General features: G+C 43.0%; 1 protein-coding gene across 1 annotated transcript in view; it reads right to left on the bottom strand.

The window, feature by feature from the left end:
• Positions 1 to 20605, bottom strand: part of fras1 (Fraser extracellular matrix complex subunit 1) — a 212874-nt gene that overhangs the window by 109883 nt on the left and 82386 nt on the right. The window contains exons 7-13 of the mRNA XM_020595163.1: positions 19160 to 19243; positions 17738 to 17839; positions 16089 to 16280; positions 13804 to 13893; positions 12609 to 12756; positions 5379 to 5522; positions 2394 to 2486 (exon numbers count right to left, since the gene is read on the bottom strand). Of these exons, the coding sequence (XP_020450819.1) occupies positions 2394 to 2486; positions 5379 to 5522; positions 12609 to 12756; positions 13804 to 13893; positions 16089 to 16280; positions 17738 to 17839; positions 19160 to 19243 (853 nt within the window). The remainder of the gene's footprint in view (positions 1 to 2393; positions 2487 to 5378; positions 5523 to 12608; positions 12757 to 13803; positions 13894 to 16088; positions 16281 to 17737; positions 17840 to 19159; positions 19244 to 20605) is intronic.

Below are 20605 nucleotides of genomic sequence, written 5' to 3'. Positions count from 1 at the left end.
AGCACATTACGTGAGCACATTTGGTTGCTGCTGTGCTTCTAAACTATGACTTTCTTTGCTTTTTCTAAGGAAGGACTTAGTCAGCAAAGCCACAATACTGAAGCCATAATACTTAGACTCCAGAGAGCTCGCTCCTTCATCACTTAAAATATTCATTTGGAACATCCACTCAAAGTTATTCTGAGTCCCACTGCTTGTTGAACTGTGGATGCACTTTTGGCCGCACTGCCAGGAGGCTGCTTTGAATGCAGTCGACTGAGAGATGTTAGGATTGAGATTTTCTGTAAGAAATGAAAGAGAGGATTGAACTTGTGGAGCCTTTATTTACTATTATATGTACTGTTCAAAAAAACATAATGTAACTTTTGGACATACTGTAATCACAAATTTACATCAGCACATACCCAGGTAATAACTGCCCCTCCACTACAGAGCACAGCACCCCCTCATACCCCAAGATTAACAGGAAACCTCTAGGCCTTAATTTGCTTTGTAAAAGCTGAAATCTGTTGACAATCTGGATCTCACCATCTTCACAAATACAAGACTAACATCAACGTCTAAGAACTCTTCCACTTTCTTCCTCCTACTCACAGACACTGTTGTTGGACGATCGCACTAAAAACAGTGAAAGACCGACATTAATAACAGAAATGAATGTGTTAAGAGTTACAATACCATGGAGGATCCTCCCCTGTAAGTCTCCTCCAAGCTGGTCTGAATTCAGGACTGAATCCCAGATAAGTTCTCCATGCGCTGTCACTGCGGCCGTTCATTTTCCTTGATTTACTCTTTACCGCCAACCTGTACACAGTGTGTCCTGAGGCATTGTCTAAAGAAACACTTACAGGGTTGAGGGAATCTACAAATTGACTGGAACCATTTTTAAAATCTGCAACCACACACACCCACACACACTCCTACGGGCAATTTAGAGTTGCCAGTCAACCTCAGCTGCATGTCTTTGGACTGTGGGAGGAAGCCGGAGTACCCGAAGAGAACCCACGCAGGCACAGGGAGAACATGCAGACTCCACACAGAAAGGCTCCGGGTCGGCCGGGGCTCAAACCCGGAACCTTCTTTCTAACTGCCAATACTTTGGACGAGATCTTATAGTTTGCACAGAGCAGAAAAACTGCCGTCCAGTTTTTCAGTTCCTGCAGGTCCCCCTTTTTGGGCAACAGAGTAATAACTGCCCTCCCTCCGCCCCCTTTCCAAACTCTCATTGACAACTTCCAACAGGTCTTCACCCAATAAGGACCAAAAAGATTCATAAAACTCAACAGGAAGTCCATCTATCCCAGGCACTCTGCTATTCTGTAGACTCATCTGAGCTGCATGTAGCTCATCCAGAGATAACTGAGCCCCCAACCTGCCATGTAAAAAGATTTGCTCACACCACACTCTTGTAACAATCCTAGTAAAACCTGGCTGGAAACTTCTAATCTCAAAAAAGTCCGAGATCATAGAGAATGAATAATCTTCTGTCCATTCTTCAGCTATAGACCAAAACAGAAGTGAGACACAGCATCCACCTGTGATGCACTGAGGAAACATGCTCAAAGCTTCCTGTGCTGTCACACCCAGCTGGCTGGCTAAAGGAATCAAAAACCTGTACTACTGTACACCGGCACTAGCTCCACGGCGTGTTGGCGTGTCAACTTCTCAAACTCCATACCACCTTCCACAACAGGCATATCACCCCTTGGCATTGGTAGCAAACACAACCAACAAACACTTCACCACCTCAGACAAATGCACCAACAAAAGAAAAACTGTGTGAAAAAGAAGAAAAGCACAAAGAGGCAGAAAACCAGTCACACTGAAATGAACGCTGCAACTCTCAGTCCGCTCACTCACCAGCAACTCAGATAGGGAGAGAGACAAGGTACTGCATTTCTGTTAAATTAGTTCACAAAATATATGATTCCATAAGCTTGTAAAAAAGATGTAATAACATAAAAATTGACATATTGATACATAAGAAATGTATAATCTGTAATATGTGACTATTAATGATAATTGAGAATCAAATCCTTATATGACAAAACGGTCCTTTACTAAGATCTACTAAACCTTGCAAGTAACTGAATCGGGCATATTTAGCTTTGGTAGTCTCCAATTTAAGATGAACTGTGACAAATGAAACCATATAATGGGTAAATATTGCCTGAACTAACCTAAGCTTATTCATTTTAACACTACTTTGGAAAAGCTTCCAGCCAAATGAAAACATTCCACTACTAGCTCGGCGTGCTAAACGTCATGATGGAAGCTCATCTTCCCCAGAGTTCTCATCCCATTTTGTGCAAGTGGTTGAATTGGAGCCAAAATATCATTCTGATCCTCATAATGAGGGCACATTAAGTCACATGACATCCTATGATACTCACGGCGACAGTGTGAGTGGTCGTGCCGGGGCAGGGGGTGATCACAGGACTGGCAGCCCAACCCGCTGGAACAGGTGGCACACGTCGACTGGCAGGCTGTGGGGGAGGAGAGGAAGAGAAAGGAAGAGTCTGAGTGTCACTCGCTTCAAAAACTTATTCTCTCTTCCTCAGCTATCTTCATGGATTCAGGATGCCTGTCATAGCTTAGCTCGCTCGAAGAGGAAGGCGAAGAAACCTGACGGGGATGTTCTTGGACTGTGGAGGTTTCTCCTAGGAAACCCTAGTGAACACGAGGTGCCTGTCAGCACAATCGTTGCACATATTAAGCAAATACTGAAAAAGGGGGGAAAGCAAAAAGTCACTTAATTGGTCTGTAATGATTTTCAGGAGAGAACGAGGACATCTGGACTAAAAGAACAGAAATGTTCCTCCTGTGACAGTAAAGATCACTGTGGTACAGTTACAGAGCGGTGGCCCTCGTGTTTTAAATCCTCTGTAAACATGCACGTCGGACTGCAGAAGACTGTGCATTATTATTATTATTATCACAAGTATTTCATGTTAAAAACTTTTTCTGGTTTGTCTGCAGTGCAAAGCTCTGGTAGGAACTAAATCAATCTTCCACTGACTTTTATTTCATTTCACCTCCTAAAACAAAGTTGCAAACCTGCAAATGTTTATGAAAATGTAAATACAGATTAACAAATAAGGCAGTGCAGGTTAAATTTGACCACATTACATAAAGAGAGCGTACTGTGATTTAAACACACCCTGCTCTTAATGATGGTTCTATGTTTAGCCCACCTCCATGAGCATAATAAGGCAACCAGGGCACAGAACTGAGACTGAGAGCTTTTTAATGAGAAATTTCAAGAGAATAAATAAACACCTGTTAAAGCTCCAGCCACCCACACAGACAGAGATAGCAGATGGAAAGAAGAAGCCAGGAGAAGATGTGGAGATATGGGGTGATGATGACGATGTCAATAGACGGTGGGGGTTCAAACACACTCAAGGCAAAAACAGAAAGACAAGTCAAAGAAGCTGGAGGTCTTCTGAGGGGCGAGGCGATGTTATTAAAAGTCAAAGGCCTGGTTTGCAGCTTTATTTTTAGCTGCCCACATGCACCAAGTAAAACAAATTTTAAAAGTGAGCATATTCTGGACTACAGCTGGTTTGATCAGTGGAATCACATTCATACTCAGTCTGTGTCCAGTGCACTGCTGACAAAGGTTTAGTAAAAGGACCAGAAAATAAACTGTGCACTCTACAGAACTCTACACGGGCACAGTATTATTACACCCCAGTTCTGGGTCTGATGGATGAACACTGCTGTTAGAGGTGTCGAAAGGAAGCAGGTACCTTTCTGCAGTTGACGTGGAATTGTGCTTCTGTTTCTCCTTTTTGGAAGCGAGTAATCAGAATGACTGCAGAGTGGCTGCAGGTGCCGCTGCCAGAACCTCCCCAGCTGTGCTTATTAGGAGCCAGGGATATGCAAACAAACAGGAGACCTGCCCCGGCAGGTTTTATTGGTGCTTCCAGCACTGAAGAGTCCGACAAATCCTGCATTCCCTGACTGGTTAAAACTTCAGATGCAACAAATGATAACTACCAAGGGAAGTTTTATGGTGTCTGGTCTCACTTTTTAAAGTATATAATTAATGAAAGAGAGAAATGATCAAATAAATATCATCTAAGTGGGACAGGATTCCATTTCAGTGCACACATCTGAAACAAAACTATCAGGTTTTCACCTTCAGCATGTTGAAAAGAATGAACTGCAAATTTAGGTTTTACAAAAAATGAAAAGATCCATTGTGCATATTGACAGCCTGGACTGGACTTCATAAGCCGTGTCAGTGTTGGAAGTAGATAACGAACAGGAAGTGTGTTCGTTTGGAGCAAAAGCCATCATTCATCATTCATTTCTGCTTTAATAACTCAAAATAAAATTCTGTGTAATAGAGTCTTATCATCTGGACAAAAAGTGAGATCCAAATTTAATCCATTTTATTATTTTATTTATACAGATATTTTAATGCATTCATTGCATGGTTCATATTTTTGTAACGTTACTGTACCTTGACTGTTGTTAGTTTTATACTTCCCTTCTGTTTATGGTTGATGTTTGACTATCATCTTCCTGTGTGATCTGATGGAAGGCTGTGCTACGTGCATGGCTGAGAGCTTGTTCGTTCTCCTGGACTGAGGACTTCAACTCGGGGAAGCACTGTGGAACAGTTACTATGACACTGACTACATCTATGCACAAGCTACACATTCCTCTTCATGTCTCTGAAGTACAAGCTAAAGATTTGGCTGCTACTGTAGCGCTGGCAGCTGGGCTATGTCTGTGTCTGGTGGCTTTACATGGTTTATATGGAGAATGTGGATTTTACACAGTGTTCAAAGTTTTGTTTCCATAAAAATACAAAGTTTCCTTTCTCTACAGCCAGCAGTCTGTTAACTGTGGTGTTCAGGTGATGTGGACCACAGGGACCCTCTACAGGGATTCCTTATGGTCACCAGAATAATGTTACCCACAGTGACCTGAACTATAGGAGCCATCAGTCATGAACTGTGCTGATCTTGTCTTACGTCTACCTTTGGTTTGAAATATCACCATCACAGGAACATGTGCTGTGCTGGTTACAGTAGCTGCTGTTGACTTGTGTGTGTCCGGAGGTGACAGAGTTATTATTCTGAGAAGAAGCTGTGCAAATGCTTACGCAGATCACAGGTTTATTTTTCAGGAAAGCTAAAATGCTGACCGCTGTATTGATCCTTACCGAGTAAAGTCAAGCAAGGAAAGACAAAGCCTTCATTAACTACTAACTGTGATAAACCCTGCACTAGTATTGTAACAGCATGCTAATTTATGCACAAGGCACCGTGTGTGATTGTGACATAAATGCAAGATAAGGGACAGTTTTGAGTAACGTGTTTGACGTACATACTGTATATGCAGTATTTCAGAGACAGTCCTACCTGCACATACGCGTCCCTCGGAGTAGTAGCCAGCTGGACAGACGGACAGACAGCGGCCCTGATGGAGGAAGGCCTTTGGGTCCCTGCAGCTCTCACAGTGGTCAGGAGTCACCGAGCACGACAGGCAGTCTGCATGGCACTGCACTGGAAAACACATTTACTTTATGTTTAGAGGTTTGGAAAACAGAACAGCACAAACACACACAAGCATTTTTAGACTCAATTTCATGCTAATTATATTCCATACATATGGGCAGACTCTGGTGGTGGGCGCAAGCTACTTGAAGACTTGGAGTCGCTGTCACTCACTGACACATTTTGACATTTATTTTATGCAAATTCTATCCAACATGTTTGGCTCTGCACAGAAACTCAGCTAGAGGTGACAGACAGATTTAACTTAGTAAAATCACACATACACACTAAATCTTTGAACAAAAAGCCCATCTGGTTTCACAGTCAGACTATGTTAGTAGTGGTACACAAGTTTAACTATGTAAAATGTGCCCTAATGGGAAATTCAGAGCACATCCACAGTCTTCTGCTGTCGGCCGGCAGCTCCACCAGTGCATTCCGTGATGAAGTGCTCGAGTACTTCCCCTGCCCACACCGATTCCCAGCTGGGCAACATTTTACCAACAACCTATGAGCACAAGCCTGTTTCTAGAATGTGTTGACCAACTGCACTTCAGAGTCATTTTTCACTGAGCAAGCCAGGGAGTGAACAATATTTTCATTACCTAAATGTTAAAAAACAACAAACTTGAATATATCCAGACACCCAAGTCATACTGTAGGTTACTACTGTTGACAGCAACCATTAACTTGGTTACTGTTACTTCAGCTGCAGCAATTAGGCCCCTACAGTACAACTACCTGCAAAACTACATCTCATCCAGGCTTGTCACCATTTTTTCTGCTGCTATCTTTTGGCTCCGACATAAGATTTGAGCCTGTCAACCACGCTCTGATTGATCAGCTGATTTTCCATCTGGAAAAATCACCATACAGTAAATCAAAAACAAAACCTAAGATGTGAGCAAGGATTCAGAAGTCTGGAACTACAGTAGGCTGAAGTGTTTTATTTCTTACATTCAAGTAAAGTCAGAACTAGGTGACCCATGACTCGAGCTTTGCAATGTGGTACCAGCAGCGTGTAGGTAAATATAGAAATAAAGGATACAAAACAACACTCATGCACATCCTGAGGATCTGAAAAACACCTTTACACAGTAACAAGGAAAAAGTAAAAGCTGCCCACAAAATCTTACTCTCAAAGTACATTTACTGCTAAAATACACTCGGCAAAAACTGCTGTGTCAACATTAAATCTGACACGATGGCCAACAAACACTTTCCACAAAACAAACTGTGCAGCTGCAGTGAAAACCACCAGTAGGATGTAATCTAGTTTTACCAGCAGGCACAGTCCAGATGTAGCAGATGAACAAAGACGGAATGAAAGTCCCATAAAAACAAATCAGTGACACAACTTTTCTTCTTTTTCTAGTTTTATTTACATGGCTTTTCAAATTCTGAAATTTAAGTCTTAAAAATGAAAAATGTTACAGCATAAACTCACACAACTCCCTCCCTAAAACCCCTGTCAGTGCCTGAAACTACAGAAACGGGGATGACAGCAGTAAAACTATCTGGGTTGCAGAACAAGTGAATACATGCAGCCTCTTGTCAAACAATATTCTGGCTGCTTGCACTTGATTGCACTGCGATTGCTCCATTCACTGAGTAAATAAAGTGTTAGCTGCTTGTAAAAATGTGACCTGGGGGTGTGGTTAATGTTGCAGTAGGATGGAAGAAGACTGGAACATGACCTGGGGGTGTGGTTAATGTTGCAGAAGGATGGAAGAAGACTGGAACACAATGCACAAGGCAAGGAGAAGGTGTAAAACTAGAAAAATGGGAGAAAAAAGAGTCGCTGAGAGCCCACGAGTAAGAAGGAGGCAAGACCTGAACCTAAATGACCAATAGGACTGTCATTAGGCCAGAACACACTGCTCTAAGTAGCTCCATCGTTCCTTTTAACCATTCATTATTAATTTTCTGCCTTCTCTCCTCTTTACAGCTTCATTCTTTCTGTCCACTTTATTTCCATCTGTCACATTTGTTGATCTTACTGAGAGAAAAACTAGAGCTGAGTGCAAAGATCAGAGCGTGTGCGAAGTCCTCAGCAGTGCACGTTCTGGCTCAGTGACAGCCTCATTGGCAACTACAGCACCAGTTTAGTATTTAGCTCTCTATTCAGCTATGGCCAGTGTTTCAGCTGGTGGTAACGTTCCAATCTCCTGCATACAGTATATTCTGGTGTTCACTATGGAAGTCCTCCTTCATGCACTCTCTGCACTTATCCTGAACTACGTCTGCAAACAAATCATTCCTGATTGCTAAACAGTGAAAATAAATGAGTATATTTTAATACAACACTCCACCTGAGTAGCTACAAGAGCATTCCTTGTTTGCTTTGACAGCTGGGAGTGAACCAGAATTGGATTTTCACTCTGGAGGATAAAGCCACAATACAGCACAAGTTCAGCGATCACTCTTTGATACAAGGCGGTGTTTACAGAAAGCTGCCTTGATGCTCACACACTGTGCTTTAATTTCCTCACAAGCACAGTGAGCCAGAATCCCTGAAGCACAAAATTAAAAACTGCAGACCGTGATTAACAGCAATGCTGGATGAAAACAAGGATCCAGAGGTGTGGATCCAGGCACAATTAACTGCACGACTTCACCTGATTATGACAAACGCCGCAAGACAGAATTCTCAGTGTGAATTCGCAGATGTGTTAATATTTAGCAAGAATGGTGTCATCCAGCATCGCTGCAAAAGTATGTGCCAATTTGACTGTTAACACAAAATTCACCTCTAACTGGGTCTGGCTGCCTGCCACAGCGGCGGATTTAACAACAGCAGCCAACATTTACCAGCATTTGGCTAGTGATTCATGGTAATTTCACACCTCGATTCCCAGTAAAAAGGCAGTGCGCCATTCAGTGCGTCACCCATCCAGTCTGCTGCCAAAAGCTCGGTCATGAGATTCTTCAGCTGAGACAATAAAGCTCTAAATCGGATCACAATCATTCAATTCGTCCAAATTTTGTCAATTAAAACTGATGAAATAATAGTGAGACACACCTGCCAATACAGATGATTCTGATTCAGATTCTTAATTGACTTAACTGCATGCTACTATAAAACTAGTGTGTGCTGGACCTGGCAACAGGAGGATGGACTTTAGGCCATCCTCAGAATCCCTCGGGTGATTAACAGTGAAAGATAAATGACCTCAGACGCGGACTTGAGAGTTATCACTGACACTTGGGGGGATTTTTACTAAACCTGTTGCAAATTACCAGCCTTCCTGTTGGGGGGGACAACCGCTCCACCTCCTGAGCCACAACCGCCCCGGGCCAAAGCTAGAAGAACACTTCAGCTTCCCGGTGAAATACAGCAATGCTCCTGTGTGCCACTTAATATGTTTGTTCCGTGGTGATCAATCTTGGCAACACACATTCATTTGAAACAGCACCACAGTGATGTGAACATCATCGCTGCAAGGAAAAAAAGAGCAAACACAGCTTCATCATTTAAACTCCCTTTCCCTGGCTATTGGAGCACTTGTATAAAACAAAGTACAACAACAAAAAATAGAACACTGCAGCAAACTACTACTATTATTTTATTTATGTTTCATTTTAAATTATTTTTAAAATTTTTTTTTTATTGTTTTGCTTTTTTCTTACTGCACCAAACATGAACCAGACCATGACTCAAAAACTGAGGTACCTACTGTGATTTTTGTGTACTGTTATACTAGGAACTGCACAAGCCTCTCAGATGATTTACCCATGCATGATCCCAAAAGCACTTGTCCTGGTTAAATATTAGAAATGTCAACAGTGACTTCTACATTGCTTCCCAAGCCTCTTAAAAGGGTCCACGTTTTCCACACTTGCATCTTTTCCTTGCATCAATCCTGCAATGAAAGGAGAGAGGAATCAAGGAAATGAGACATCCTTTCCTCTGATCCTTCACCTGAAGCGCCAATCAACAGCTGATTTCCAATAAAGGGGCGTGTCGATCCATAAAAGACTTCTGATAAGTATGCACTCGCGGATCATCACCCAGGCTCCACCGGCAGCCTCTGCACTCCGCGGTCATCAGAGCCTTGGACCGTCGTGGTCGACTGAAGATCAAGGAACGATCATTTAAAAGGTATGAGAAGCAGCCCTAGGAGATGAACCACTGGTATCGTCAATAACCATCCAGACCACCACACCCCGACTCTCTGCTGTACCAAATCAATGAAACGCAGCGCTGCCATACAACTACAAAACACCTGCATATGAACTTCATCCACTGTGAATATCATTAATAAGCAATTAATCATTTAATCTGCTAAAATATACACAGTTTTTAGCAGCGTTTCCTACTGAACACACTTGGCCCTTAGATGCAAAACCAACAGCTGCTCCAGGATATTACATTTTACTGGTTTCCCCTGTTGTTTACTTGGGCTAATTACATTGTCTGTTTGCTTGAGAATATACAGTTGTTTTTTTAGCTTTCAAACATTTTAATATGCTGCTGCAGAGAAAGTCTCTACCCAGTAAAACCTAAGAGAGCAGGAAGGATGTCGAGGGACAGAGAACACACAGAGACACAGGCTAAATGGGAACACAACCTCATCCAGTCCAACTTCATTAAACTATTGTAGCCTCAAACAGTGCATTTGTACGGTGAAATGAAAAAATGTCCCTCCTGCCCAACTGTAATTATTCAATCGTGCAGCCAAACTTAATTATAAGTCTTCATAAAGCCAACAATGTTATCCCACTGTTTAATTGCCCATAAGTTTGTTTAGCTCTAATTGCTGACAGTTTGTATTCCCATTTTATAAGACAGATGGATCAGCTTTTGCAAAGAGGTAGTGCTGGGATGGGACTGTGTGGCTCACTGGGGGCAATTAGCTTAGAGCCACAATTTAACGCCTTTGACAGCACTTTCCTTCTTAATTTGTAGTGTTTCCCTTTGCAGGAAAAGCTTTAGAAACCCAGTGGATGGGTTTTTTATTTGCACATGAGGTCAACACTACAGTTACAATAAAAGCACATTTTGCATTTGTTCATTATTAAATAGGTGTGCATATCCTGCCATGACAAACCGGCCAACTAAGTGAAAGTCATTTTTCATCCCATGTGACTCCCTGCTCACAGGGAGGCGAGGAGCTGCAGCGTCTTCATAGTGTTTTCACATTTTTTAAACTCTTGAACCGTTCTGCTCTTTTTAAACTGCACAAGAAATGTCTCCGCTTCAGACGACGCCTTCTTTCTTTGAAAAATAAAAGGAAAGCACATCAAACTCCTCACTGCCTCCTCTTCAAACAGAATTTGTACCTGATGTTGATATTAATGTCTAGAACTGTATGTAAATGTGAAGAGGGGCATTACGGGGGAAAAGTACGTGTTGAATTAAAGTATCCTTATAAATAAAGGTTTAATCTTAAGAAAAGAATAAAAGCAGTGGTAAACTGAGGACAGTTTATATCAACTCAGCTTCTGTCCATACAAAGCAGCTCGACCAGCAGCGCCCTCCTCCACAGGGACGACATGGATTTCACCCTCTGACTGCTGAACATAAACTTTCTCTCCCACATTGTTTATGAGCCTCCCTCCCCCTCTGTCCTTTATTCAGCCAGCTTCTCGTTTACAGTACATAAGAAGTATTTTTAGCAATTTGATAAAGTTTATTTATACACAGGTGCCATCTCTCTATAGAGTTGGTGTTGCAACAAGTGCTTCACAATAAAAGATAAAAGCAAGACATCAAATAAAGGCACATCCACTCACACCTTTTTTTAGAGGTCAGTGCATATTCCTTAGCTGTAATGCCCTAATTCTCCCATCATATGGGGCTTCAGATCATAGAACAGTTTGATGTTAATTAAAGTTTTCAAGGAAAAGTCTGAGCACAAACACCCAGGCCGAAGCAAAACACAGCTCACTGTGAAGCATATTTTACACTTCCTTCAACACAAGGAAGGCAAAAAGCAGAAAGCATCAAGACTGACAATCCCACAGCAAAGTGACACCTTCATTTTGGGTCCCAACTTAGCATCAACAACATAAAACAGACAGAAATCCATCAAAGACACAAATAGAAATGTTTACACCCACAGAAGAAGAAAATTGACTAAAATGCAATGCAGCTACAAAAACAATGTGATTTGACAGCAAGCAACGAAGCATTCACATACTTTTCAGTAGTTTGTGGTGTTTTTAAGCCTGTAAACACACGTTCTCTGGGCCACTGCTGTCAAATGTATGAAATCCATAGATGGAAAGATATATGATAAGATTAAAAGATAAAAAAAGCAACAAAAAAAGGAAAAAAGCACAAAATACCAGTACATTAGACTTTGTGGTGCCTGATTCTTCCTTGAAGTTGCTTAAAAAGACTGTCAGCCCAGAATTATTCATGCAGGAGTTTTAAATGAACACCAAAGGAAAGTATAGCCTTTAAAAACAAATCACTGTTAAATGAAGGACAGACAGATCGGTGCAGCGGCCACAGCAATGTGGCCTCCGTACCGGTCTGTTGTGGTGAAGAAGGAGCTGAGTCGTAAGACGAAACTCTCAATTTACCAGTCGATCTACGTTCCTACCCTCACCTATGAACTTTGGATCATGACCGAAAGAATGAGATCGTGCATACAAGCGGCAGAAATGAGTTTCCTCCAGAGAGCGGCTGGGCGCACCCTTGGGGATAGGGTGCGGAGCTCAGTCACCCGTGAGGAGCTCGGAGCCAGATGAGGTGGCTTGGGCACCTGTTTATGATGCCCCCTGGACGCCTGGGGAGGTATTCTGAGCATGTCCCTCCGGGATAAGGCCTCAGGGCAGACCCAGGACATGTTGGAGAGACTATGTCTCCCGGCTGGCCTGGGAACGCCTTGAGGTTCCTCCTGAGGAGCTAGAGGAGGTGTGTGGGGAGATGGAAGTCTGGGGGGCTCGGCTCTGACTACTGCCACCACAACCAGGTCTCGGATAAAGCGGACGAAGATGGATGGATGAAGGACAGACTTCCATTCAATGTGATCACAAAGGGTTGAATGTAAGTCTGTCCTTTGTGATCAATGTGATGTCAAAAGCAACAAGTGTTAGTTGACAGACAACACACAGCTGCACCCAGCAGCCTCTGCAGCAACATACCTTGGTGACACTCGGGGCAGCACTGGCCCTCCTGGGTGACGGCCAAGGTGCCTGGTGGGCAGGTGGGGCAGGAGCGCAGATAACAAGTCACCCGGGCCTCGCGGCATTCACATTCCCTGCAGCCACCATCAGTCCATCGAGCCAGGTCCTGAAACAAGAGGCGAAAGGCAGGGAGACAGGGAAGGAGCCAAGAGGAGAGCGGGAAAAGAAAAACCTGGTGAAAGCAGAGTTTAAAGCTCTTATTATGCATAAAGTCTGGTAAAGACATTTACAGAGGATGGAGAAAACAACAGAGGATTTTAACTTTGAAGAGGCTGAATCACAATTAAAAAGGAAGCCACACAGACCAGGCACCTCACTGAATGCTAATAAGCTGTTAGCGTTTAAAGACATTCATCATTATATTCATTTTCAAAGCAAAATGAGGTGAGCTAGTCACTCAGCAGGCGACAGGTCAAAGCTCAAAGATGAGAACGGACTTTAAGGGCACAGAACTGGGTCAAAGCTTTGCTCACTGACCAACGAAAGTACTAAGCATCAACTGGAACCATTAATTATCTAGAGTCACAAAGCTGCTGCTGCTTTAACCTTCCAGACAAGATTCTTCAGAGAGACAACTCAGAAGCAGAGACACTAATGTATTGGTGCGTGGCGGTGAGTAATAGGTATGCAGTGCCCATCTGTTTTGTTTACTACTGGTAAGAAGAACTCTGCAGGGAGACAAAGGGAAATCTATTCAAACAGGATAACAACTCTCTCTACAGCCTTCTTGGCCTTGGCTGACCATCCTGGAGTATTTCATGAGCATCCACCCTGGGCTGAAAATATGAAAATTTAAAGCCTTTGCGTTCTAGGTTTCCAGGACTAGCCTATGAATAATGAAGCAGATGACCCCCTCAAAGATATGGACCAGAATAACAAGGAGATGCTAAACAGCTAAACAGCCCAAACTAATCTGAGAGCTGTCCTGAAAAACACACATGGTGTCATGCTGCAGCTGAAGTTCTCAGTGTTTTGGGTTTATATATATACTGTATGTATAAATTCTTTCAGTTTAACACTGACATATTAGGTTTTTTGTGTAGCAGCCTCCTCTGCAGTGAGACTAGAGTCTGTCTCACACCACAGTTTGGATTTCTCCTAGTGTTTATGTACAAACAAGCTCATAGTCAATGTACATTTCTGATAGAAGTACCTTGTAGGATTTCCCCTCATATAAACAGGCAGGTTTCACAGAGGAACACTCCAGGCAGCACTTCCCCGGCAGGTGAACAAGCTCAGACCCCTAAAAACAAAAAATCTGATTGGATTCAGATCATTCATTTCATTTGTAGAGAGATGTAATAATAAAAACTACAAAAATAGTCATTGCAGGCCTTAACGTGCAGCAGGGGGCCTGGAGCCAATCCCAGCTGACCCTGGGTGAGAGGCGGGGTCCATCCTGGACAGGTCGCCAGTCTATCACAGGGCTGACATGTAGACAAACAGCCACACACCCACACTCACTCCTACAGGCGATTTAGAGTCGTCAGTCAAATAAGCTGCATGTCTTTAGACTGTGGGAGGAAGCCGGAGTACCCGGAGAGAACCCACATGCAGATTCCGCACAGAAAAGCCACGGGTCGGCTTGGGCTTGAACCCAGAGTCTTCTTGCTGTGAGGCGACAGTGCTAACCACTGCCCTCATGCAATATCTCATGAACGCAAATTTCTGTTTCTAAAAATGCTGTCACCGTACCACTGTAGTACATTTTCACCTTCCAACTAGCACAGTACCCCAGTGCCGATCTCTGCGACTGACCCACACAGGGTGAAAACCGCACAGCTCTTATGTTCTTAGCAGAGTGACCTTCATCAATTCATAACTGGAAAAATGCCAGTTATGCTACTTACAGCTAATGACACTGACCAGCTATAATTAATGCCACAGAGAATGATTAATGAGGGTTTATTTGGTCATGGCAAAGGATATTATTAAATCTGTGACGTAAAAAAACAAACATCAGATGTAGTGAGTCAACCTGGTGCCAAGTCCAAAATGGGTCATTCAGGGGGATAACAGTAACTGAGGGAAACGTGATAAATTCTTGGTTTTGTCACATCCAACGCCCTACATTCCTAAATGGACTGTGTCGTCACATGCTCGTGCTTTTGTTGTGTTCATCTGAAGCTGATTCAACATTACTGACAAAATGTGAAAGAAGATGTGATGCATTCAAGGAATGCCTTGTAGCTTGGTGTAGGTTTAGTGTAAGTCAGATTCTCTGGAGTTCACTGACAGGTCCTGGTGCAAGTGTCCACAGCGATCACTGGGGTTTCATCTTCTCTTTCAATTTATGCCATTTTAACAGAGTGAATTATCTGTGATGGAGGCAGCCAAGCTCATATCCGTCCTCTCATTCCAGCCACCCTCCTGGAGACGGCTGAAGATATTTTCATCACAACTGTTAAATGTCACTGTGGCAAATGTAGGAAACTGTGAATAAAGTAACTGAGACATTTTCCATTAACTTTCTGGTGGCCCATTTGAAGGCCAGGAAATGAGATTTCTGTGTGCTAGCATGCTGCATTCTGGGGGCAAGGGTTTCAGAACCAGGAGAGAAAAAGTTAAGCATGTGGATCCTATTGGAAAAAACAGCTTATATGGATCTATATACAAGTTAAGTGCAGCCAGTACAACCGAGGTCACATTCAGTGACTGTACATTAGTGCAAACTGCATGTGCAGTTTCACTTCATTTATTTTTTTCCAAGGACAATACACATTAAAGTGGCACGGTGGTGCAGCGGTTAGCACTGTGAGCTCTAGGTTCAAACACTGCAGTCAAGTGGAGTCGGCATGTTCTCCCTGTGCCACCGGTTTTCTGCCGCAGTCCAAAGACCTGCAGGTTAGGGCGACTGGTGACTCTATATACAAGTGCGAGTGGTTGTCTGTATCTGTGTGTGGTGACTTGTCCAGGTGTACCCCGCTCCAGCTCCCATGTGACCCTCTACAGGATGAGCAGTATAGGAAATGGATGGGCCGTAAACATTCACTGACTTCCATCTGCAGTCACGTGCAGGTTGAGGTTAAATACTAAAGGAATAAATAAATAAATGAAACAACATCCAAAGATATATAAAAGGCTAAAGCATAAGTGAGAACAACATCTTTCTTTGCACTGTCAGGAGAAAAAACTGAATTGTCATCACCTGTTACACACTTAAGACGTAAAATTAATGTTCAACAGAGATTAGAGACAGTAAAAGGCACAGAATGCTACGCTACCTGATGTTTTTCAATAGGAATCATGTTGCATCTAAACACCTTTTCAGATTTTTGATTGTTGTTATGATTCGATTATTGTTTTACTGATATATTCAGATATTAAATGTTGCCTGTTTTGTTGTTGTTGTTTTGTGTTTACCTCCGGAAGGCCAGCACCCTGAATAACGGGATCTGGAGTTCCCACACATAAGGCCAGGTTTTCGTTCAGGCTCACCTGTGGGCATTCGACGCGGCCGCACTCGGCCCTCTGACACAGAACCTGACCCCTGCTGCAGCTACAGAACTCGCAGCCTGTGCCGTTCCACATGTCTCCATGGTAACGCACAGCGCCCTCATACAAGCAGCCTCCTTTGGCAGCAACACATTCTTCACAGCACTGACCGGCATGCTTCACTTTGGTCTGACCCTGCAAGGCATCAGTAGAGAGGCTTTAGGTTTGGATTTTTTTGGGTTTCATGTTCAGTACAGATGACGGGAATGAAGGAATACACACTGAGCTGTGAGACAACGCAAAGCAAATCCAGGGAGCTTATAACAATGCTGTTTTGTGTGTGTCTCAGCAGAGAAGGAGATAAGAGAAGAGGATAAAGGAGAGCACGTGTGTTGCATTATTAAGGGACCATCAGCCAGTTCTTTGACTTTATATGAAAGTGCTGAGAGGTGAACTGTATATTTACTGTAACTGTTCTGAGCCTCTGTATCTCGTGGAGACAGTTCACGTTATTGGTCAAAGGTCCACTGCAGTGTAACTGCACCACAATTTTGACTCTTCTGTCCACTGAATATTTTAGGCTTTTTTTTACAGTCCTTTATTTTACTTGTCCATTGTCAGTGTTGTTGAAGCTACTTTGACAGCACAGCTTTGAAAGCCCCAGTTAATTCACACTAGAAGAAGATGAACTACAGACAAGCTACTTGGAGAAACCTAGTCCATTTAACTAAAGCCACTTAGAAAAACTAGTTCAAACTACTCTGTTAAAAAGGTCAAATTTGCATACTGCATGGAAAGTTATATTTTTGTTGTAAACAAATGTGGATTTTTAGAGCATCTGACCGACTTGAACACTGCTCTAAATAATGGGCCTGTCTTTTTACTTGATACATGAGCCATCTCTCAGTGTCTTTATCCAACAGGCAGCTCTGAAAATGTCAGTGCCAACACTGAAACGCTGCTCACATGCAGCATGTTAAAGTTAAAATAAAAGAATCTTTCCTCTTTTTATGGCCCAAAACTGTTTGTAGTCTCAGTAGTTAACTACACAAAATGGCAAAATAATAACAGTAACAATAATTGTACTCCCTGAATCACTATGCAAATGGTAATGTAGATAAAGAAAACATAGTTAAACTACTAGTTTAATTACATATACTTCAGGACTCGCCAACACTGTGCATTGTATTGTGGTGTTGTGTCATGGCTGTTTTATTTCCCTCTCTGGCTTCACTAACACGAGTGCCAGAGCAGAATGGAAGCTGCAAACTGAGATTTGCATACAATTAACAATTAAATGTCAGCCTGTGTGTGTCTGTGTGTGTCACGCAGAGAGCAGAAGACGTTTCTGTTTTTCATAGATAAATGTCTTCATTTCAACACACACTAATGTATAAGATGAACTGAATGTCCGTGTGTATTACTTACATTATGGGGACCGAAACCTGTTAACACACTGACATTATGGGGACGCGACCGTCCAGGAAATCACTGAATTTTAGGTCAGGGTTAGGGTTAGGCAAGTAGTGGTTATGGTTAAGGTTAGGATAAGTCCACAGGAAATGAATGTAAGTCAATGTAAAGTCCCCACAAGGAATGAAAACACAGCATGTGTGTGTGTGTGTGTGAAGGAGAGCAGCGAGACTACCAACCTTGTCACAGGTGATGGGCTGACAGGTGTGTGTGTGGCATTTTGACTGACCCTGGTCACACACACATGTGGTGCAGGCGTTCTTCTGCCAGCGCTCGCCATGCTGACAAGAAACACACAGACACACACTTGGACTATCTCCACACTACACAGACACACTCTTACACACAATGAATCACAGACTGTTTGTAGGAAGCTCAGTGAGGATCCAGTGAGCGTCTGTTCCATATGTGGATATCAGACATCTTGGTAGAGTGGGTGCCACACACACACACACCCTGTTGCTATGCTGCACCAGTTATCAGGTGTCAGCATAGTTTTCCTTTAAGGGGTTGGGGGGGCGGGGTCTGTGGGAAATCTTAGCACCTAAATATATAATGTGTTTAAATTTAGGGCCAACGTCCTACAGTTGCCAAACCTGACCATCCTTCCTCTTCCATCTTAAACTGATCAATTAAATATTGACTGAAGCTTAGAGACTGCAAATTATTTCATTATTGCCCAAGAAAGAAGCTATTATTCACTGATGTAACATTTATTAGAGGCATTAATCAAAGAAATCAAACCCTGACAAACACTTTGTAGAACTCTGAACATCACCAACCTGTAAGAAAGCTTCTTTGTTCTACATGTAAAAGAGAAAGTCAGTGATTTATAATGAGCTGTAGCTCACATCACATCTTTGTAGAGCAGTGAAGCTCACGTTTTGTTCAGGCTTTTCTCTCACCTGAACAAACAGACTGATCTATAGAGGCCTGAATAACAGCTCTGAACATGTTTAACATGAAGGTTGTATTAACCTTTGAATGTATTCACTACACACAAACTAATAGGTGTCACAAAACATATTTATACAGTGATATACAGAAATCATACACATATTACAGATATAATAAGTTCATCTCATTTAAAACCTTTTTACATTGTTATGATTGTGTTCCTAATTCTCACACACACAGTTTCAAACAGGTGTGAAATGTCTGAGCATCACTTCTACTATAAAAACAAGCAAACATGAACTTTGAACCCAAATGATTTTTTTTCATTTTCACCTTTTCAAAGTAAAATGTTCTATTAAAACCTCAGAGAGGCCAGAAGAGTCCAAATTATCTCATGATTTCCCAACAAAGGAGAATATTATTACACAGTCAGATATTATTTTATTCCCATTTTCACTATATTAAAACTGGACCATTTTGAAACCCGGTGTGGGAAACTAGGAGCGACACCAGTTAACCACCATCAACCTGGTGACGATGGCTAACTGGTTCATAACTTAAAGCTTTACTAACGAGCATACACACAGAGACAGTGGCTCTGCAGAAGCTCTGTAGCACAAAGGGTTTTCACTAAATCCTCGGCAGTGACAGGCACACACACACACACACACACACACACACACACACACACACAGGCTGCCTACCTGATACTGTTTCCCAGCAGACAGACAGGGGTTGGACACACACTGAGGACAGCACTGGCCTGGCTGAATCACCAAGTTCTCATGCTGAGGGGAGAGGGAAACACCATCAAACCAGCTGTGCATGTGAGAGAGAGCAAAAAGACTGATGACCACTTTCTTCTTCGGTGGTATCTTTCTATTACATACAACACTATAATATGTGACAGCTTTTGGCCGTTTGGCAAAGTTGGTCTCACCTACAGTTAGATTAGATCACCTTTGTCCCTCCAGCTAGGGGAGAGGTGTTTAGTCTGGAAAAGGAAAAGCTGCCAGTGTACTGCTTCCCAGCTTTGACACTGGTCTTGGTCCACCATTGGTAAAACTTTTGGAAAAACAGGTGGTTTGCTTTTTGAACTTTCAAGATAAAGTCATCACCAGAGGGGTGGGGGTGCTGCCTGCAGTGCCCTCCACAAATCTGTTATTATACTCTCCATCCATCCATGATCACCCGCATATCTGGGGTCAAGTCACAGAGGCAGCAGGTTTAGTAGGGCGATCCAGATGTTGTTCTCCAGCTCCTCCTGGCAGACCCTGAGGTGCTCCCAGGCCAGAGGAGATAATAATACCTTCAGCATGTTCTGGATCTAGCCTGAGGCCTCCTACCAGGTGCCCAGGAGGCGTCCTAATCAGATGCCTGAACCACCTCAGCTGGCTCCTTTTGATGCGAAGGAGCAGCAGCTCTACTCCAAGTTCCCTCTGGATGTCTGAATTCCACACCTTGTCTCTAAATCCAGCCACCCTAGGGAGGAAACCCATTTCTGCTCCTTGCATTCACCGTCTGATTCTTTGAGTCCCTACCCACAGACCACATGACCACATGTGAGAGTTGGAACATAGACTGATCGGTAGACTAAAGCTTTGCCTTCCAGCTCAGCTCTTCACGGTACCACACCAGCATTACTGCCAACCCTCACTTGTGATAAAGACCCTACAAGACCATCGCCAAGCAGCTGGGTGAGAAGGTGATAACAGTTGGTGCGATTATTCGCAAATGGAAGAAACATAAATGAACTGCCAATCTCCCTCGGTCTGGAGCTCCATGCAAGATCTCACCTCGTGGAGTTTCAATGATAATGAGAACGGTGAGGAATCAGCCCAGAACTACTCGGGAGGAACTTGTCAATGATCTCAAGGCAGCTGGGACCATAGTCACCAAAAAACAGTTGGTAACACACTACGCCGTGAAGGACTGAAATCCTGCTGTGCCCGCAAGGTCCCCCTGCTCAAGAAAGCACATCTACAGGCCCGTTTGAAGTTTGCCACTGAACATCTGACTGATTCAGAGGAAGACTGGGTGAAAGTGTTGTGGTCAGATGAGACCAAAATCGAGCTCTTTGGCATCAACTCAACTCACTGTGTTTGGATGAGGAGGAATGCTGCCTATGACTCCAAAAACACCATCCCCAC

This window comes from Monopterus albus, unplaced genomic scaffold (assembly GCF_001952655.1).
Source record: "Monopterus albus unplaced genomic scaffold, M_albus_1.0 scaffold26.1, whole genome shotgun sequence".
Taxonomy (NCBI): domain Eukaryota; kingdom Metazoa; phylum Chordata; class Actinopteri; order Synbranchiformes; family Synbranchidae; genus Monopterus; species Monopterus albus.
This window is presented reverse-complemented; position numbering and strand designations above follow the sequence as displayed.